This window comes from Prionailurus bengalensis, chromosome X (genome assembly GCF_016509475.1).
Source record: "Prionailurus bengalensis isolate Pbe53 chromosome X, Fcat_Pben_1.1_paternal_pri, whole genome shotgun sequence".
Classification (NCBI taxonomy): domain Eukaryota; kingdom Metazoa; phylum Chordata; class Mammalia; order Carnivora; family Felidae; genus Prionailurus; species Prionailurus bengalensis.
The window spans coordinates 43,929,145-43,950,208 of NC_057361.1; the positions used below are offsets into that span (position 1 = coordinate 43,929,145).

Sequence of the window (21,064 nt, forward strand, 5' to 3'; positions counted from 1 at the left end):
AAGAAGTGCCATTATCATTAGGCTGGAGGCTTCATCTATATAACTGAAAACCACTGAGGGAGGCCTCCCTTACATTGGGCACAAGACTTTATGCTCTTGACAGGCATATACAAATACCCTATTATGTTAACAATTAGCTTGTTAGCTTTAAGAGAGGGAACCCAGAAGTTGGGAGGATTCAGTGGGATTGAAACTCATAATAAAGAAATCATCCTTGGAGGCCCTTAGATATGAGTGGCCAATATTTTATTCACATATAATAAAGGGAAATAGTCATTGACTTATTCCCATAAAGAATAAGTATCTCAGATAAAAATGTATGATGAAAGTAAAGTCTGTACTACCGTTTTCAGAGATGTCTGAACTCCTTTGTACCACTTTCACATCAAAGGTCAAAGTGACCACACATTTGAGGGAAAAGACTGATGAAAGAGGGTAGATATATATACAACCAAAGCCAACCAGTTTCTTGATTCTTCTGCAACCACCTTGGGTGTCAACATCAAAACCAGTAATGTGCTAAAGCCAGTTAGTACCAGCTCATATAAGCTGATTGTGCCTATTATGTCCCAACTCTGCATTCAATGGAATTATATCAGTAGCTTGAAATAGGCCATGGTGGGAGGGTTTGCACCAGGAATAAATCAGGATTTCCCCCCCAGAGAGCTAGTTGTTAAACATTTGGCAGCATACCACTGATCAAAGCTCATAAGGTAGGTCCATGAGACCTCAGACATGAGCATAAGCCAATAATGAAATAGAGGGGAGTGGGGGTTGGAGATAGGAACAAATGAGAAGCTGCAGTTAACTTAAATAACTGCCAACTGTGTCCTTCTTTTGAGCAACTGAAAATGAATACAGTTTAGTTACTCATAGATACATTTTTATTTGATACTAAACTGACCCCACATCTCTCACATGAGATTTGCCTCCCTCAGCTGCAGTCCATAGATTGGAGTTTCTCCAAGTGATGTCCAAACTGTTCTTAGTGAAACTCAAAATGAGTAAATGTGGTGGAACTAGGCTCCTGGGAATATTTTAAAGAGGTAGGGCTAGTAATACAGATGTTTTTAGATTTCCTATCTAGCCCCCTAAATGATCACTTATTTTTTAGTGTCTCCAATTATTTATTGTTAAAGGCAACAATGGAAAAACAGGTCCTTTGCAATAACAACAGCTAATATTTATCAAGTATTTACAATAAGAATAACAATAATTATGTTAACACATATAGTACTTAACTGTGGATGCTAAGCACTGTTCAATGCAAGTACTATGTGTATATAAACTGAATAAACACAAGAAGCCTATGTGGCTAGTTCTACAATTATCTTCATCTTATACATGAGAAAATTTAGGTTCAGATTGGTTGAATTACTTGTGTAAGGTCACACAACTAGTAAGTAGAGTCAGGATTTGACTCAATATCCTTAGGCTACTCTTAACCAGAGAAAGGAAAAGTCATAAAATGGTGGTAGGGCTAAATACTTACATAGTTTCAGGTGTGAAATATAAGTGCTCCAAATTGAGGTTGTCTAGGTCTTCACTTTTGAGAGAAGATATAGAAGACAAAGTGCCATGATGGGAACCTAGACACAAAAGATGTCACCTTGGTGTCAGATACAAACAAGGAAGCCCTTCCCCCCACTTGCATTTCACCCTATTTTCTCTGTGGAACCATGGTCAAACTCAATGACTTTCTCTTAGATTATAATCAAGGTTCTCATTCCAAAGAGGGATCATCTTAGATGAACAGGGACTTCCTCTGAGAGAACAGTAAGGTTGGGTTGCTTGCTTCAAATCTTGGGTTTCATCAGGCCAGCCTTTTCAAAGTACTTAAAGAGGTCATTACTTCTGGACATTGGCATGGGATCTTATACTGTGAAGTTTCTAGGACATAGGGAGAGATATCTACCACAGAGTAGGATTATGGCTAAAGAAAGATGCATGAAAACACATCTTAATTCCATGGGAACTAGAAAACAGTGATAAAGGATAGAATAAGAGAAGGAGAGAAAGATCCTTACGGTGTCTTGGGCTCATCAGGCTAATGTCTTTTAAGTCATCTTCTAGGAAGAAAGTTGAAGTAAAGTTCTTAACCGATATTGTCTGACGGCTTTGCTCATCAAGAACTACAGAGAAAAAGTGGAAGGAAAAAAGGAAGGAAGGAGAGAGGGAGGAAGCAAGGTAGGAAGGAAAGATGAGAGGGAGGGAGGGAGAGATCAAGGTAGGAAGGGAGGGAGAGAGCAAGGTAGGAAAGGAGGGAGAGAGAAAAGGAGAGAACGAGGGAGGGAGAGAAGGAGAGAAGGAGGGAAGGAAGGAGGAAGAAATAAAGGAAGGAGGATTGGTCACATTTGTTGAACTTTTCTTAAGCATTTCTTTCGTTTAGTTAATGCCAGTAGAGACCCCCATCTGACCATCTCCTCTCCTCCATAATGCTGTTTGTAGTCTTAGCTTTCTTACAGTGTTGCCCCCATGTCTCTTCATATCCATACTTGAGCTTTCTCTATTTTACTGGTTACTCTTTTTCTGCCACTCAGTAAATGTGGTGTGAGTAGAAGCTCAGAGCCAGGGGCAGAGGGAGAAAGGTGGAAAACCCTCTGCTCTTCTACCTCCATTATCATCTTTGTTAATACATTTACTCACAGGACTGTTTTCCAGACTTGAGCCTCTAGGACCATGCCATTCTTTCATCCAAATGTTTCACCCATTACAAGAATATTTGAGAAGCCTCCTTCCTTTCACCAGCGTATATGTTGTATGGCTCAGATGCTCAGCCTGTGCCAAACCTCATAGGTTCAATCCCTATTCTACTAGATGTGCCTTTCTCTGTCCCATGGCCACAAGCTGCACCTCTAAATCTGACTTATATGTTCATGGAGGAGACTGAGAGTTAGTTGTGATAAGATTATGGGTACATCCCCACTTGGAAACTTAACTACAGAAATAGAGGCAAACAAGCTGTTTACTTCATTCCCAGTGCATAATGGAGATTTTCCTTCTTTTTTGGAAACTTGCTGAGGCTGTAACTAAAGGAACCAAGGCAGGAGAAAGTGCCATGGCTAAAAGTCAGAGGCCATCCAAGGGACTTCATTGCTATGTGGACTTCTCAACTCCACCAGTTCAAGAACACATGGTCTTATACCATTTTCTGATATGTTTTTCAAGGAAGCATTGTGGGTAGAAGTGGGAGCCAAAATGTTAAATTAAGAAGTTGGAGGAGTTTCAAGAGTTTTCATACTGAGTTGGAAGCTTACAGATGTCATGAGTTGTGGGAAATGGCAGTCAATGCCAGAGATCCCAGGACCACTCTCAGGGCCCTTGTGCCTGATTAATACTATATAAGACATGCAGAGATGAACACTATTTTCTTTTTAAAATAGTCACAGGCTTATGGATTGGAAGGAAACAGGAATAGGTGGAAAAAAATTCCATGGCTGGTGGTGGAAGCTGACAGAGCTTTGAGCCAGACCTCTTGGGAGCTGTAATTGTTTAGGATGAGTGTTAGTTCCAAAAATAAATGAGTTGCAAGGATTGAGTGTCTGGGAGGTAGGAGGAGCCAAAGAGACAGCTTATTAGGACTGAGGTTTTTCAAATTATCAGTCTGAAGACTGACTTTGAATACTATATGAATACAGAATCTAGTCAAGTTTTGGCAGTGGAGTCAAATAGAAGACCCGGAGTGCCCAGAGTGAGGGAGACCAGTAAACCATCCACTGGAGCCTTCTCTTTACCTCAATTGCTACAACTCTGGGACCCTTACCTTGTTCAACTTGGAATATGATGAGCTTCAAGGATTTCTGGAGATTCTGGGCCTTTGTGGCCAGCTCCAACTTGCACTTGGCTATGTGGTCTATTTGAGGGATGAAGGGCTTTCCATCTGCCTTTCCACTGTCTGCACATACTGTAGCACTTTTCTCAACTGCTGCCTCCTCAGCCAGGATATCAATCAGGGCACTGAGCTTGTCATACATTATGTCGCTCTGTGTAATGATGAAGGGGACAGGGCATTGTTATGAGAGGTTAGTGCTTGAAAGGACAGAATAAGGAACTGGGTGGTATGTGAGAGGTGGGGAGAGATAGTAGTTGCCCAGGAACCCTGAGCATAGAAAGTTGAATGTGAGGAGATAAAAGTTTGAGGAAAGAAGTACTTGGTAGATGTGATGAGATAGCCAAAGGGTGCTAGGGTATCAAACAGATATCGTTTGCTTTTGAGCAGCTACAGGCATCAATGTATATTGCCAAGTTTTTCTCATGTCAGACTGGCCTGTAAAATGATATGTAATGTGGCAAACTTGAGGAAAGAGAAAAATTACTGGATTGGCGTTTCTATGGGCATGCTCCTATGGATGTGGGTGTACCTCTGCATGGGTGTCTAGTGTCTGCCTTGGTATATACATATGTTTGGGGACTGCATTCAGTGATTATGGCTTGATTTCCAGCTCCATCACTTAATAGTTTGTGACCTGAGGCAAGTTACTTAACCTCTATGTGCTTTTATATTCTAGGGCAGTTGTGAAGATTAAATAAATTAATGCATTAAAAATCCTTAAACATTTCCTGGCATAGTGTAAGTGTTATATAAGTTAACTATTGGTGCTGTTGTTATTATAGAGAGGCTGTTATACAGAGGTTATTATTTAGAGGTTATTATAGAGGTTAATGTGGGTGTATTTCTAGCATGTATTTGTACATATTTTCATGTATGTTCTAGTATACAACCATGTGCATACATGCTTGGTGTACACTTGTGTCTATGTGTAAGCAGATGCTTGGCATATGCTTAGGTACATGGTACATGTATTAGCATGCATAATGCCACTCTTCATTTGGTGAGATGGAAGTTTGATGAGGTCAGACTTCTCCCATAATGGAGGCATACCAGCCTCTTCTCGTTCCCTTTCTTTTACAATACCCAGTGAAAGGCACATTTCCTTTTCTTAAGTTTATTTATTTATTTTGAGAGAGAGAGAGAGCACAAGGGAGAGGAGAGAGAGAGGGAAAGGATCCCAAGCAGACTCCACACTCAGAGCACCATACGGGTCTTGAACTCACAAACCTGTGAGCTCATGACTTGAGCCGAAATCTAGAGTTGGACACTTAATTGACTGAGCCACTCAGGTGCCTTCACATTTGTTTGTCATTAAAAAGGGGGCCCTGGGACTTCCAGGGAGATGGCAGAGTAGGAGGATCCTAAGATCACCTCATCCCATGGATACACCTACATAACAGCCACATCAGTGTAAATAATGCAGAAGATGACCCAAAGACCAGCAGAACAGATTATCCACAGCTAATCATAGAGAAGAGGCCACATTGACAGTTGGAGGAAGGGCAGAGACATGGTTGGGAACCAAAATGACCTGTGAGACTATGCAGGTTGGAAGGACACCAAAGTACAGAGAAGGGAGAGAAGACACCACACAAGGCACCCCAGGTACAGGGGACACACACTGAGAAGACAAACCCCCATAACATTTGGCTTTGAAAACCAGAGGGGCTTTGTGAGTTCCTATAATCAGTGGGGCTCAACACCAGGAACTTTAAAAATCAGTGGGCTCAGTTATGGAAGAGCTGGAAGGTGAGAGGAAACTGAGTTTCTACCCTTAAAGACACAACAAAACAACCCCACTGAGATACAGCATAGAAGCAGCAGTTTGATAAACACTTGGGGGCATATGGGAAGGAGATTTATTTACTAATCTCAGAACGTGTGCTGGAAGGACAGGGATCCTTAGGAAACTTCTCCAAGAATAAAAGAACTGGCAGGTGCCATTTCCTTCCCCCGCTCCCAGCCTAGAAACACAGACACCTGTGGGAACCAAGAGGAACACTTTCTACCTAGCTTGCTAACAGCACACCCCACCCCTGTGCACTTCTGTGGACCTGCCCCCTTCAACCCATCCTCAGCAGTTCTCCAAAGAAGCTGCACGTCCTCTCCCACAGAGACAGGCACACACCTTGCTAATACTGGGCACCCCACTCCCTGAATTCTGTGGACCCACCCCATCAAACATGCCCTTGGCAGGAGTCCATCCAAAGTGAGGACACAAGCATGGCATTGTGCAAGCAGCCAGGACAGGGGCCAGCACCACTCCAAAGTGACTTCTGCTCTGGGGAGAGGGGAAGATAACCACACACATCAGTTCTACTGCAGCTCAAGCAGTGGGCTGGGGGCAGACATATGGTTTGACTGCAGCCCTCAACCACCAATGAAAGCTTCTCAGGGTACAACACAGGGAGAGTGCCCTGCCTACCAACAAAAGCCTCTCAGGGGGCAACACAGGGAGAGCATCCTGCAGTTTGGTCTCGGCAGATCTGACAAATGCCTGGTATGACCCACCTCAAGCCTAATGTGGCTCCAAACTGGCCCATTAACCACACAAGGATGAAACACTACCCACAATAGGCAAAGAGAACCATTTCAGATGACTCGACTAAAGACAAAAACAGCTCAGCCACAAGACCAGGGTACACACAACACACAGGAGACACTCTTGAAGTGCCAGGTTCTGGTAAGCAGAGGACACTGCACTGCAGGGCCTCTTTTTTTTTTTTTTTTTTTTTTTTTTTTTTTTTTTAATAAGGCTACTACTTTCAAGAACAGGAGGCATAGCTGACTTTTATAACACATAGAAACAAGTATAAAGAGTTATAAAAAAATGACACAGAGGAATGTGTCCCAAATTAAAGAACAGGGCAAAATCACAGCAGGAGAGCTAAACAAAATGGATATAACTAATATGCTTGATAGAGAATTTAAAGTAATGGCCATAAATATAGTCACTGAATTTGAGAAAAGAGTGGAGGACCTTAGTGAGACCCTCAACAAAGAAACAGAACACATAAAAAAGAACCAATCAGAGATGAAAAAAATCAAAAATTGAAATTAAATATACAGAAGCCGAAGAACAGATGAGTGACCTGGAGGATAGAGTAATGAAAATCAAGCAGGGTGAACAAGAGAAAGAAAACAGAATAATAAAAAATGAGAATAGATTAAGGGAGCTCAGTGACACCATCGAGCATAACACCATCCACATTGTGGGGATCCTAGAGGGAGAAGAGAGAGAAAAGATTGCAGAATATTTATTTGAAGAAATAATAGCTGAAAATATTCCCTAATCTAAGGAAAAAATTTCCAGATCCAGGAAGCACAGAGATTCCTGACAAAATCAACCCAAGGAGGTCCATACCAAGACACATGGTAATTAAAATGGCAAAAAATAGTGATAAAGAGAGAATTTTAAAAGCAGCAGGAGAAAAAGAGATAACTACTTACAAGAAAAACCACAAAAGGCTATCAGCTGATTTTTCAGCAGAAACTTTGCAGGCCAGAAGGGGTGGCATAATATATTCAAAGTGCTGAAAGAAAAAAACTTGTAGCCAAGAATACTCGATCCAGCAAAGCTATAGTTCAGAATAGTAGGAAAGATCGCTTCCCAAACAAAAGTTAAAGGAATTCATCACTACTAAACCAATCTTACAATAAATGTTAAAGGAGATTCTTTGAGTGGAAAGAAAAACCATAGGCAGAAGACAAGTAGGAAGCACAAAAGCAGTAAAATTAAGTATATCTATAAAATCAGTTAAGGGAGTCACAAAATAAAACAATGACACCATATACCTAAAACGTGAAGTTGGAGAGAGGTTAAAATTTACTGCTTTTAGAATGGGTTCAAACTTAAATGGCCATCAACTTAATATAGACTGCTATATGCAGAAGATGTTATATCCAAACCTAATGGTAACCACAAATAAAACTAGTGGATATCCAAAAAAATAAAGATAAAGGAATTCAAGTATGTCACTAAAGAAAGCCAGCAAGCCATGAGAGAAGAGAGCAAGAGAAGTAAGGAACACAGAAGAACTATAAAAACAATCACGAAACAAGTAACAAAATGGTAATATGTACATACTTTTCAATAATTACCTTGAATGCAAATGGACTCAAAAGTCATAGGGTGATATAATGGCTAAAAAAGTAACACCCATCTATACACTGGGGTGCCTGGGTAGCTCAGTTGGTTAAGCATCCGACTACTGCTTTTGGTTCAGGTCAAGATCTCATGGTTCATGAGTTTGAATCCCGCATTGAGCTCTGTGCTGACAGTGCAGAGCCTTCTTGGGATTCTTTCTCTCCCCTCTCTCTCTGCCCCTACCACACTCATGCTCACTCTCAAATAAACTTAAAAATTTATACAGAAAAAAGACCATCTATATGTTGCATACAAGAGACTCATTTCAGACCTATAGACACATGCAGACTGAAAGTTAAGGGATAGAAAAAACATTTATCATGCCAATAGAAGTGAAAAGAAATCTAGGGTAGCAATTCTTATATCAGACAAAATAGACTTTAAAACAAAGACCCTGGGGCGCCTGGGTGGCGCAGTCGGTTGAGCATCCGACTTCAGCCAAGTCGCGATCTCGCGGTCCGTGAGTTCGAGCCCCGCGTCAGGCTCTGGGCTGATGGCTCGGAGCCTGGAGCCTGCTTCCGATTCTGTGTCTCCCTCTCTCTCTGCCCCTCCCCCGTTCATGCTCTGTCTCTCTCTGTCTCAAAAATAAATAAAACGTTAAAACAAAAAAAAAATTTAAAATAAAAAAAAAACAAAGACCCTAACAAGTGCCAAAGAAAGACACTATATAATCATAAAGGGACCAATCCAACAGGAAGATATAATAATTATAAATATTTATGCACCCAACATGGATACACCCAAATACATAAAGCAGCTATTAAAAACCATACAGGAAGTAACTGATAGTAATACAATAATATCAGGGGATTTTAACACCTCACTTACATCAATGGGTAAATCATCCAACAGAAAATCAATAAGGAAACTGTGGCTTTAAATGATACTGTTGACCAGATGGATCTAATAGATATATTGAGAATATTCTATCCTAAAACGGTGGAATACACACTCTCTTCAAGTGCACATGGAATATTCCCTGGTTAGATCACATGTTTGGCCATAAAATAGTCTCAACAAATTAAAAAAGATTGAAGTCATATCATGCATCTTTTCTGATACAATGAAACTAGAAATCAACCACCAGACAAAATCAGGAAAGAAAACGAATACATGGAGGTTAAATAGCATGCTACTAAACATGAATAGGTCAACCAAAAATAAAAGGGAAACCAAAAAATATATGCAGAAAAATGAAAATGAACACACAAAGTCCAAAATCTTTGCAGTGCAGGAAAGTTGTTCTAAGAGGGAAATTAATAGTAATACAGGTCTACCTCAAGAAGCAAGAAAATTTTCAAATAAACAACCTAACCTTACACCTAAAGGAGATAGAAAAAGAAAAGAACAAAACCCCAAAACAATAGAAAAAAAAAGAGGACTCAAATAAACAAAATCAGAAATGAAAGAAGAGAAATAAAAAATGATAACACAGAATGGTAAAAGATTGAGAGAATATTATGAAAATTATATGCCAACAAATTGGACAACCTAGAGGAAATGGATAAATTTTTAGCAACAAGTCACTTTCCTTAACTGAATTAGGAAGAAATAGAAAATTTGAACAGACTGATTACCAGCAATGAAATTGAATCAGCAATCAAAAAAAACTCTGAATAAACAAAAGTCCAGAACCATCTGGATTCACAGGTGAATTCTACCAAATATTTACAGAAGAGGTAAAACCCATTCTTCTGAAACTATTCCAAAAAAACAAAAGAGCAAGGAAAGCTTCCAAATTCATTATATCAGGTCAGCATTACCATGATAACAAAACCAGATAAAAACAATACAAAAAAAAAAAAAAGAAAACTATAGGCCAATATCTCTGATTAACATAAATGCAAATATCCTCAAGAAAACACTAGCAAATCAAACCCAACAATACATTAAAAAATCATTAACCATGATCAAATGGGATTAATTCCTGGGATGCAACATGGTTCAGTATTTGCAAATTTATCAGTGTGATACATCACATCAACCAGAGAAAGGATAAAGACCATGTGATTATTTCTACAGATGTAGAAAAAGCATCTGACAAAGTAAAACATCCATTTATGATAAAAATCCTCAATAAAGTATGTTTAGAGGGAACATGCCTCAATATAATAAAGATCACATATGAAAGCCCACAGTGAACATCATAGTAAATGGTGAAAAACTCAGAGCTTTTCCCCTAAGATCAGGAACAAGACAAGGATGCCAACTGTTACCACTTTTATTCAACATTGTAGTGGAAATCCTAGCAACAGCAATCAGATAACAAAAATAAAAAGCATCCAAATTGGTAAGGAAGCAGTAAACTTTCACTATTTGCAGATGACATCATACTGTATATAGAAAACCCTAAAGACTACACACACACACACACACACACACACACTACTGGAGCTGATAAATGAATTCAGTAAAGTCACAGGATACAGAATTTATATACAGAAACCTATACACTGATAATGAAGTAGCATAAAGAGAAATTAAGAAAACAATCCCTTTTACAATTGCACCAAAAATAATAAAATATCTCAGAATAAATTTAACCAAGGTGGTGAAAGATCTGTACCCTGAATACCAGAAAACACTGATGAAAGAAATTAAAGATGACACAAACAAATGGAATGATATTCCATGTTCATGGACTGGGAAAAAAAAATTTGTTAAAATGTCCATACTACCCAAAGCAATACACATTTAATGCAATACCTATCATATTATCAACAGCAGCTTTTACAGAACTAGAACAAATAATCCTTAAATTTGTATGGAACCACAAAAGACCCCAAATAGTCAAAGCAATCTTGAGAAAGAAGAACAAAATAGGAGGTATTACAGTCCCAGATTTCAAGATGTACTACAAAGATGTACTTCAAGATGTAAGGTACTGGCACAAAAACAGACACATAGATCAATAGAACAGAATAGAGAGCCCAGAAATAAACTTACAAACATAACTCAACATAATAAAAGCCATTGGTGAAAAACCCATAGCTAATATCATCCTTATGGAGAAAAACTGAGAGCTTTTCCTCTATGGTTGGGAACACGACACGGATGTCCCATCTCACCACTTTTATTCAACACAGTACTGGAAGTCCTAGCCACAGCAAACAACAAAAAGAAATAAAAGGCATCCAAATGAGCAAGGAAGAAGTCAAACTTTCACTTTTTTTTTTGCAGATGACATGATACTACATGTACATAGAAACCCAAAAAGTCTCCACCAAAAAATTGATAGAAATGGTAAATGAATTCAGTAAAGTCTCATGATACAAAATCAATGTATAGAAATTTGTTGCATTTCTATGCACCAATAATGAAGTAGCAGAAAAAGAAATTAAGAAAACATTCCCACTTACAATTGCAACCAAAACATTAAGATACCTAGGAATAAACCCAGCCAAGGAGGTAAAAGACCTGTACTCTGAAAACTGTAAAACACTGATGAAAGAAACTGAAGATGACACAAAGAAATGGAAAGACATTCCATGCTCATGGTATGGAAGAACAAATATTATTAAAATGTCTATACTACCCAAAGCAATCTACACATTTAATACAATCCTTATCAAAATACCACCAGCATTTTTCAAAAAAATAGAAGAAACAATCCTAAAATTTATATGGAACCACAAAAGACCCTGAATAGGCAAAGCAATCTTGAAAAAGAAAAGTGAAGCTGGAGGCATCAAAATTCCAGACTTCAAGTTATATTACAAAGCTGTAGTGATCAAAACAGTATGGTACTGGCACAAAAAATAGGCACAGAGATTAATAGAACAGAATAGAAAACCTAGAAATAAATCCATAATTATATGGTCAATTAATCTTTGACAAAGCAGGAAAGAATATCCACTGGGAAAAAGACAGTTCCTTAAACAAATAGTGTTAGGAAAACTGGACAGCAACATGCAAAAGAAAGAAACTGGAGCACTTTCTTACACGATACACACACACACACACACACACACACAAACTCAAAATGGACTAAAGACCTAAATGTGAGACATGAAACCATAAAAATCCTAGAAGAGAGCACAGGCAGTAACTTCTCTGACATCAACCATAGCAACTTTTTCTAGATAGGTTCCCTTAGGCAAGGGAAAAAAATATTCTGACTATATCAAAATAAAAAGCTTCTGCACAGAGAAGGAAATAATCAACAAAACTAAAAGGCAACCTATGGAATGGGAGAAAATATTTGCAAATGACATATCCAATAAAAAGTTAGTATCCAAAATATATAAAGAACTTATCAAACTCAACACCCACAAAACAAATAACCCAATTAAAAAATGGGCAGAAGGCATGGACAGACATTTCTCCAAAGAAGACATCTAGGGGCGCCTGGGTGGCGCAGTCGGTTAAGCGTCCGACTTCAGCCAGGTCACGATCTCGCGGTCTGTGAGTTCGAGCCCCGCGTCGGGCTCTGGGCTGATGGCTCGGAGCCTGGAGCCTGTTTCCGATTCTGTGTCTCCCTCTCTCTCTGCCCCTCCCCCGTTCATGCTCTGTCTCTCTCTGTCCCAAGGATAAATAAACGTTGAAAAAAAAAATTAAAAGTGCTTTAAGAAGACATCTAGATGGCCAACAGACACATGAAAAGATGCTCAACATCACTAAGCATCAGGGACATGGAAATCAAAACATCAATGAGATATCACCTCACAACTGTCAGAATGGCAAACATCAGAAACACAAGAAAAAAGTGTTGGCAAGGACGTGGAGAAAATGGAACCATCGTTCACTGTTGGTGAGAATGCAAACTGGTGGAGCAACAACTGAAACAGTATTGAAACGCCTCAAAACATTAAAATAGAATTACCATGAGATCCAGTAATTCCATTACTGGCTATTTACCCAAAGAAAATGAAAACACTAATTCAAAAAATACATGTAACCGTATGTTTATTGTAGCATTATTTACAATAGCCAAGATATGGAAGCAGCCCAAGTGTCCATCGACTGATGAATGGATAAAGAAGTGGTATAGGAGGGGCCAAAATGGCAGAACAGCATGTAAGTTTTTTGTATCTTTTGTCCCTGAAATGCAGCCAAATCAACACTAAACTATCCTACACATGAAGAAAACTGATTTGAGGATTAACACAACAATCTGCACAACCTGAACCACAGAACTTGGCAGGTACACAGTGCAGAGAGGTGAACGAGGGGAGAGAGAAGCTGTGGAGGGCAGGGAGCTGTTTTTGCTTGCAGAGAGAGGACAGAGATGGGGGGAGAGTACGGGAAAACCAACCCCCACAAAAATAAGCTGGAGAGAAAGGGGAAAAGTGGAAATAGCCGCAGGTACTGAACAAAAAAGGGAGAAAGGAGAAAGGAGAGGGTTTAAATTCCATTAGGACTCTACAAACAGGGGAGTGCAGAGTCTGAAATTCCACAGCCTGGTACCTGGCGGTGCTCTTGTGGGAAGGGCGAATCCCTGGGAGCAGAGAGTGAGGTCCGAGGGGTCCTCAGTCCATATGGGGAGCAGCGGTTCCCCTGCTGGGGTATTTGGTTGGTAGAGGCTGTGCGGCCACCCCCCAGGCAAAGGTCCCAGCGGACCCTGGAGAACAACCACATTTACTGGTGTTGGAACAAGAATGTTAAGGGTGAAGCCTGGCACTAGATGTGTGTTATGATTTTTCATAATCCCTGAAGTGCTGCTGCTACAAGATCATGTGAAATTTTCCTGGGGAGGGCTGGCACCCAACCACAGTCTCTGGGCATCGGCAGCAATGCAGTCTCGTGCATGTTCCTGGGGGTGGGCCAGCACCTAGCCATTGCTCAGCACGACCACCCCCAAAGGATCTGAGCGGGTCAAAGCTGAAGTCCTTCAGAAGTGAGGAGATGGAAGGAGGGGCCAACATGGTGGAGAAGTAGGGGGATCCAAAGTTCCCTCCTCTCTCAAACAAAGCAGTGTTGAATCCAAAGGACTTTGAACTCCAAGAATCTGGGAGGCAGGAAACAGTTGTGTCCAGGGACCCACCAAGACAACCTGATGGGCCATAAGTGGGGCTTCAGAGAATGGACAGAGGGCCCACAGTGGAGGCGGGATCCGCCTCACCAAACCACGCTCCTCCTCGCCTGTTAACTGCATATCTACTAGAGTGGGATTGACACTGACAAACCAGACATCCCCTCCTCCAGACCAACGCTATTGCCTTGTCTGATGTAACTCTTGGACAATTCTTATTATATAGATATATTCTTCTTTTTTTCCTTCTTATCTCCTCCCTCCTCTAGTCTGGTTACTTTGGTTGTTGTTGTTTTTTTTTAAGCAGAAATATTTAATCTGTTCTCTTGATACATGTTCTACACCTTCTTTATTTTATTTTCTCTCTCTCTGTCTGTATTAAGCTGAATAGTTTTTCTGTCTGGTCAATTTTCTTTTCTTTTCTTTTTCCCTGCCTCCTTCTTTACTTTCCTTACTCTCTCTGGATTAAGCTGTAGAGTTTCTTTGGTCAATTTTCTTTTCTTTTCTTTCTCCCCACCTCCTTTATTTTCCTTTCTCTCTCTCTGGATTAAGCCATAGAGCTTCTCTATCTGGTCAATGTTTATTTTTTATTTTTCCCCATCCCTGTCATTTCTCTCTTTGTATGGGATAAGGCCTCTTCCATCAGCATGCCTCCACCCTGTTGTTTACTTGTAGCTGGTGTTTCTGGTTGTTTGTGGGGTTTTTTTGGTTTGTTTCTGTGTGTGTTTGTGTGTTTTTGTTTTGTGTCTTTGCTTTTTGTTTGTTTGTTTGCTTGCTTTCCTTTCCAGGTCTATTTCAATGAACAAATCAAAGCACACCTGGTGGAGGGTCCAAAACATCACTACGAGGAGGGAGATAAAGTAACCAAAGTCACAACAGAGAGCAAGTAACACTCTCCAAAAAAACACCTCCTGCAGGGCCAGGCCCTGGACAGTGTGTGATGTCTCTTTAATATAGTAGTGCTCACAGGGCACATAACAAGTCTTTAAAATGCAGAAGGGACAGAAAACTAGCCAAGATGATGAAATGGAAGAATTCTACCCAAAAGAAATACCAGGAAGAAATGACAGCTAAAGAATTGATCAAAACAGATATATAACGATATAACTGAACAAGAATTTAGAATAATAGTCATAAGATTAATTGCTGGGCTTGAAAAAAAGCATAGAAGTCAGCAGAGAATCTATTGCTGTAGAGGTCAAGGAACTAAAAAATAGTCAGGATGAATTCAAAAATGCTGTCAGTGAGGTGCAAAATAAACTAGAGGTGGTGACAGAGACTATTGAAGAGGCAGAGGGGAGATTAAGTGAAATAGAAGATAAAATTATGGAAAAAGATGAAGCTGAGAAAAAGAGAGAAAAAAATTCTGGACCATGAGGGGAGAATTAGAGAACTAAGTGATTCAATGAAATGGAACAATATCTGTATCATACGAGTTCCAGAAGAAGAAGATAGAGAGAAAGGGGCTGAAGATGTACTTGAACAAATCATAGCTGAGAACTTCCCCAACCTGGGGAATGAAAACAGACATTGAAATCAAGGAGGCGCAGAGAACTCCCTTCAGACGTAACTTGAGTCGATCTTCTGCACAACATATCATAGTGAGACTGGCAAAATACAAAGATAAAGAGAGAATTCTGAAAGCAGCTAGGTATAAATGGGCCTTAACCTACAAGGTTAGACATGTAAGTGTAGTAACAGACCTACCTACTGAAATGTGGCAGGCCATAAAGGAGTGGCAGGAAATTTTCAATATGCTGAATAGGAAGAAATATGCAGCCAAGAATCCTTTATCCAGCAAGCCTGTCATTAAGAATAGAAGGAGAGATAAAGGTTTTCCCAAACAAAAAATTGAAGGAATTCATCACCACTAAACCAACCCTACAAGAGATCCTAATGGGAACTCTGTGAGTGGAATGTTGCAAAGACCACAAAGTACGAGAGACATCACTACAAGCATGAAACCTACAGATAACCCAATGACTCTAAACCCATATGTTTCAGTAATAACACTGAATATGAATGGACTAAATGCTCCAATCAAAAGACATAGGGTATCAGAATGGATAAAAAAAAACAAGACCCATGTATTTTCTGTCTACAAGAGACTTATTTTAGACCTGAAGACACCTTCAAATTGAAAATGAGGGGATGGAGAACCATCTATCATGCTACTAGAAGCCAAAAGAAAGCTGGAGTAGCCATACTTCTATCAGACAAACTAGATTTTAAACTAAAGGCTGTAACAAGAGATGAAGAAGGACACTATTTCATAATTATGGGGTCTATCCATCAAGAAGAGCTAACAATTATAAATGTTTGTGCACCCAATTCGATAGCATCCAAATACATAAAACAATTAATCATAAACATAAGCAATCTCATTGGTAAGAATGTGGTAATTGCAGGGGACTTTAATACTTCACTTACAACAACGGACAGATCATCTAGACAGAAAATCAATAAACAATGGCCAATAAACAATAATCAATAAACTAGCCTAGATGGACTTGACATATATATTCAGAACTTTGTGTCCTAAAGCAGCAGAATACACATTCTCCTCGAGTTCACATGGAACATTCTCCAAGATGGATCACATACTGGGTCACAAAACAGCCTTCAATAAATGTAAAAGAATTGAGATCATACCATGCACATTTTCAGATCATAATGCTATGAAACGTGAAATCAACCACAGGAGAAAGTTTGGAAAACCTCCAAATGCATGGAGGTTAAAGAACATCCTACTAAAGAATGAATGGGTCAACCAGGCAATTAGAGAAGAAATTAAAAAATATATGGAAACAAATGAAAATGAAACATAACAATATAAACCCTTTGTGATGCAGCAAAGGCAGTCCTAAGAGGAAAATACATTGCAATCCAGGCCTATCTCAAGAAACAAGAACAACCTCAAATACAAAATCTAACAGCACACCTAAAGGAACTAGAGGCAGAACAACAAAGAAACCCCAAATCAACAGAAGAAAAGAAATAATAAAGATCACAGCAGAAATAAACAATATAGAATTTTAAAAAACAGTAGAACAGATCAATAAAACTAAGAGTAGGTTTTATGAAAAATAAAGAAAATTGATAAACTTCTAGCCAGGCTTCTCAAAACGAAGAGAAAAAGGACCCAAACAGATAAAATCACAAATGAAAGAGGAGAGATCACAACCAACATCACAGAGATACAAACAATTAAAAGAGAATAGTATGAAAAATTATATGCCAAAAACTGTATAATCTGCAAGAAAAGGACACCTATATTCTTAGACACCTATACACTACCAAAACTCAAACAGGAAGAAATAGAAAATTTGTACAGACCCATAACTAGTGAAGAAATTGAATCAGTTATCAAAAATCTCCCCAAAAATAAGAGTCCTGGACCAGATGGCTTCCCTGGGGAATTCTAGCAGCTAATACCTATCCTTCTCAAGTTTTTCCAAAAAATAGAAGTGGAAGGAAAACTTCCAGACTCATTCTATGATGCCAGCATTACCTTGATTCCTAAACCAGACAGATACACCACAAAAAAGGAGAATTACAGGCCAATATCCCTGATGAGCATGGATGCGAAAATTCTCAACAAGATACTAGCAAATTGAATTCAACAGCATATAAAAAGAATTACTCACCATGATCAAGTGGGATTCATTCCTGAACTGTAGGGCTGGTTCAATAGTTGTAAATCAATCAATGTGATATATCACATTAATAAAAGAAAAGAAAAGAACCATATGATCCTGTCAATCAATGCAGAAAAGCATTTGACAAAATTTAGCATCCTTTCTTAAATAAAAACCCTCAAGAAAGTCGGGATAGAAGGAACATACTTAAACAATATAAAAGCCATATAAGAAAAGCCCACAGCTAATATCATCCTCAATGGGGAAAAACTGAGAACGTTCCCCCTGAGATCAGGAACACGACAGGGATGCTCACTCTCACCATTGTTGTTTAACATAGTGTTGGAAGTCCTAGCATCAGCGACCAGACAATGAAATGAAATAAAAGGCATCCAAATTGGCAAAGAAGAAGTCAAACTTTCACTTTTAGCAGACAACATGAGACTCTACATGGAAAGCCTGAAAGATTCCACCAATGGTCTGTTAGAACAGATCCATGAATTCAGCAAAGTCTCAGATACAAATCAATGTACAGAAATCGGTTGCATTTTTATACACCAATAATGAAGCAACAGAAAGAGTAGTAAAGAAACTGACTCCATTTTCAATTGCACCAAGAGCCATAAAATACCTAGGTATAAACCCAACCAAAGATGTAAAATATCTGCATACTGAAAAGTAAAGAAAACTTATAAAGGAAATTTATGGAGATGCAAAGAAATGGAAAAATATTCCATGCTCATGGGTTGGAAGAATAAATATTTTTAAAATGAAAATATTACCCAAAGGAATCTACACATTCAATGCAATCCCAATCAAAATTGCACTGGCATACTTCTCAAAGTTAAAACAAACAATCCTAAAATTTGTATGGAATCACAAAAGACCCCGAATAGCCAAAGTAATATTGAAGAAGAAAACCAAAGTGGGAGGCATCACAATCCCAGACTTTAGCCTCTACTACAAAGCTGTAATCCTCAAGACAGCATGGTATTGGCACAAAAACAGACACAGAGACCAATGGAATAGAATACAGAACCCAGCACTGGACCCATCAATGTATGGCCAACTAATCTTTTCCAAAGCAGGAAAGAGCATCCAATGGAAGAAAGACAGTCTCTTTAGCAAATGGTGCTGGGAGAACTGGACAGCAACATGCAGAAGAATGAAACTAGACCAATTTCTTACACCATTCACAGAAATAAAGTCAAAATGGATGAAATACATAAATGTGAGACAGGAAACCATCAAAACTCTAGAGGAGAAAGTAGGCAATGACCTCTTTCACCTCAGCTGCAACAATTTCTTGCTTGACACATCTCCAAAGGCAAGGGAATTAAAAGCGAAAATGAACTATTGGGACCTCATGAAGAGAACCCAGCACTGCAAAGGTAACAATCAACAAAACTAAAAGACAACTGATGGAATGGGAAAAGATATTTTCAAATTACATATTGGATAAAGGGTTAGTATCCAAAATCTATAAAGCACGTACCAAATTCAACACCTGAAAAACAAATAATCCAGTGAAGAAATGGGCAGAAGACATGAATAGACACTTCTCCAAAGAAGACATTCAGGCGGCCAACAGACACATGAAAAGATGCCCAACATCACTCATTATTAGAAAAATACAAATCAAAACCACACTGAGATATTATCCCACACCTGTCAGGGTGGCTAAAATGAACAAATCAGGAAACTACAGATACTGGTGAGGATGTGGAGAAACGGGAACTCTGTTGCACTGTTGGTGGGAATGTAAACTGATGCAGCTGCTCTGGAAAACAGTATGGAGGTTCCTCAAAAAATTAAAAATGGAACTACCCTATGACCCAGAAATAGCACTGCTAGGAATTTACCCAAGGGATATGGGAGTGCTGATGCATAGGGGCACATGTACCCCAATGTTTATAGCAGCACTTTCAACAATAGCCAAATTATGGAAAGAATCTAAATGTCCATCAACAGATCAATGGATAAAGAAGATATAGTTTATATATACAATGGAATACTACTTGGCAATGAGAAAGAATGAAATCTTGCCATTTGCAGCTATGTGAATGGAAGTGGAAGGTATTATGCCTAGTGAAATAAGTCAGTCAGAGAAAGACAGATATGTTTTCACTCATATGTGGATCTTAAAAAACTTAACAGAAGACCATGGAGGAAGGGAAGGGGGAAAATAGTTACAAACGGAGAGGGAGGGAGGCAAACCACAAGAGACTCTTAAATACAGAGAATAAACTGAGGGTGGATGGGGAGTGGGGGAGAGGGAAAATGGGTGATGGGCATTTAGTAGGGCACTTGTTGGGATGAGCACTGGGTGTTGTATGAAAGCCATTCTGACAATAAAGTATATTTAAAAAATAAAAATAATGAGAATTGAAAAAAATTGGTATATATATTCAATGGAATATTAGTCATAATACAGAATGAAATCTTGCCATTTGCAACAACATGGATGGAGCTAGAGAGCATTATGCTAAGCAAAATAAGTCAGTCAGAAAAAGCCAAATAGCATATGATCACTCATATGTGGAATTTAAGAAACAAAAGAAATGAGCAAAGAAAAAAGAAACAAACCAAAAATATACTCTTGAATATAGAGATCGAACTGATGGTTACCAGAGGGGAGGTGGATGCGAGGGTGGGTGTAATAGATGAAGGGGATTAAACTTATCATGATGAGCACTGAGTAATGTATAGAGTAGTTGATTCACTATATTGTACATCTGAAACTAATATAATGGTGTACATTAATTATACTGGACTTAAAATAATAAATTAAAAGATAACAAATCAAAAGGCCCTGGCTCCACTAAAAGTACTAGATAAAAGGAATGGAAACTTACTTTCAAAATCACAGATTCTATTGCTGTATTGTTCTGTTTTATCTGACTCCAGGCCTTTACAATATCCACCACAAAATCTTCCACTGCTGAGCACAGGAATCTGCAAAGATAAGATAGATGGGCAATGTGACATGGACCATAATATCCAGAGCCCTTTTTTATTATAAAGTACATCTTCCTCCTTCTCGTTCTTTCTGTCTCTGTTTCCTGATCTCCCTTCTCTCCCTGTCCTTCCTCTCTCCTCTCCCTTTGTTTTCCCATTTTTTCATGTACATATGGTCATATGCGTGAGTACCTATGAGAATTTAACTGGAATTTTGTAGCATAAATTCAGAATTTTCAGAAAAGAAAATTAAATTGATCCAACTTAGGTCAGGTTTTCATCCTGGGTCAAATCAGCTATGGTTCAAGGGCCCATATAATTTAATACAAAGATAATGACTTTGGGAGGACTGTTCCTGGGTGCGGAGTGTTTATCAAAGGAGAATGTGGCAGACTTGGCAGGAAACCTCCAACGAATCCCAGGAGGAATGAATGACCCACCTACTTGGAAGGGGAGAATGTATTGCTCAGGCTATGAGAAAACAACTCTGTAGGTTCTACAGAGACTTCTTCCATTGT

General features: G+C 39.0%; 1 protein-coding gene across 1 annotated transcript in view; it reads right to left on the reverse strand.

Moving 5' to 3' along the window:
• DGKK (diacylglycerol kinase kappa) overlaps window positions 1–21,064 on the reverse strand; it is a 163,653-nt gene that overhangs the window by 17,950 nt on the left and 124,639 nt on the right. The window contains exons 14-17 of the mRNA XM_043570257.1: window positions 20,444–20,543; window positions 3,764–3,983; window positions 2,028–2,132; window positions 1,493–1,589 (exon numbers count right to left, since the gene is read on the reverse strand). Of these exons, the coding sequence (XP_043426192.1) occupies window positions 1,493–1,589; window positions 2,028–2,132; window positions 3,764–3,983; window positions 20,444–20,543 (522 nt within the window). The remainder of the gene's footprint in view (window positions 1–1,492; window positions 1,590–2,027; window positions 2,133–3,763; window positions 3,984–20,443; window positions 20,544–21,064) is intronic.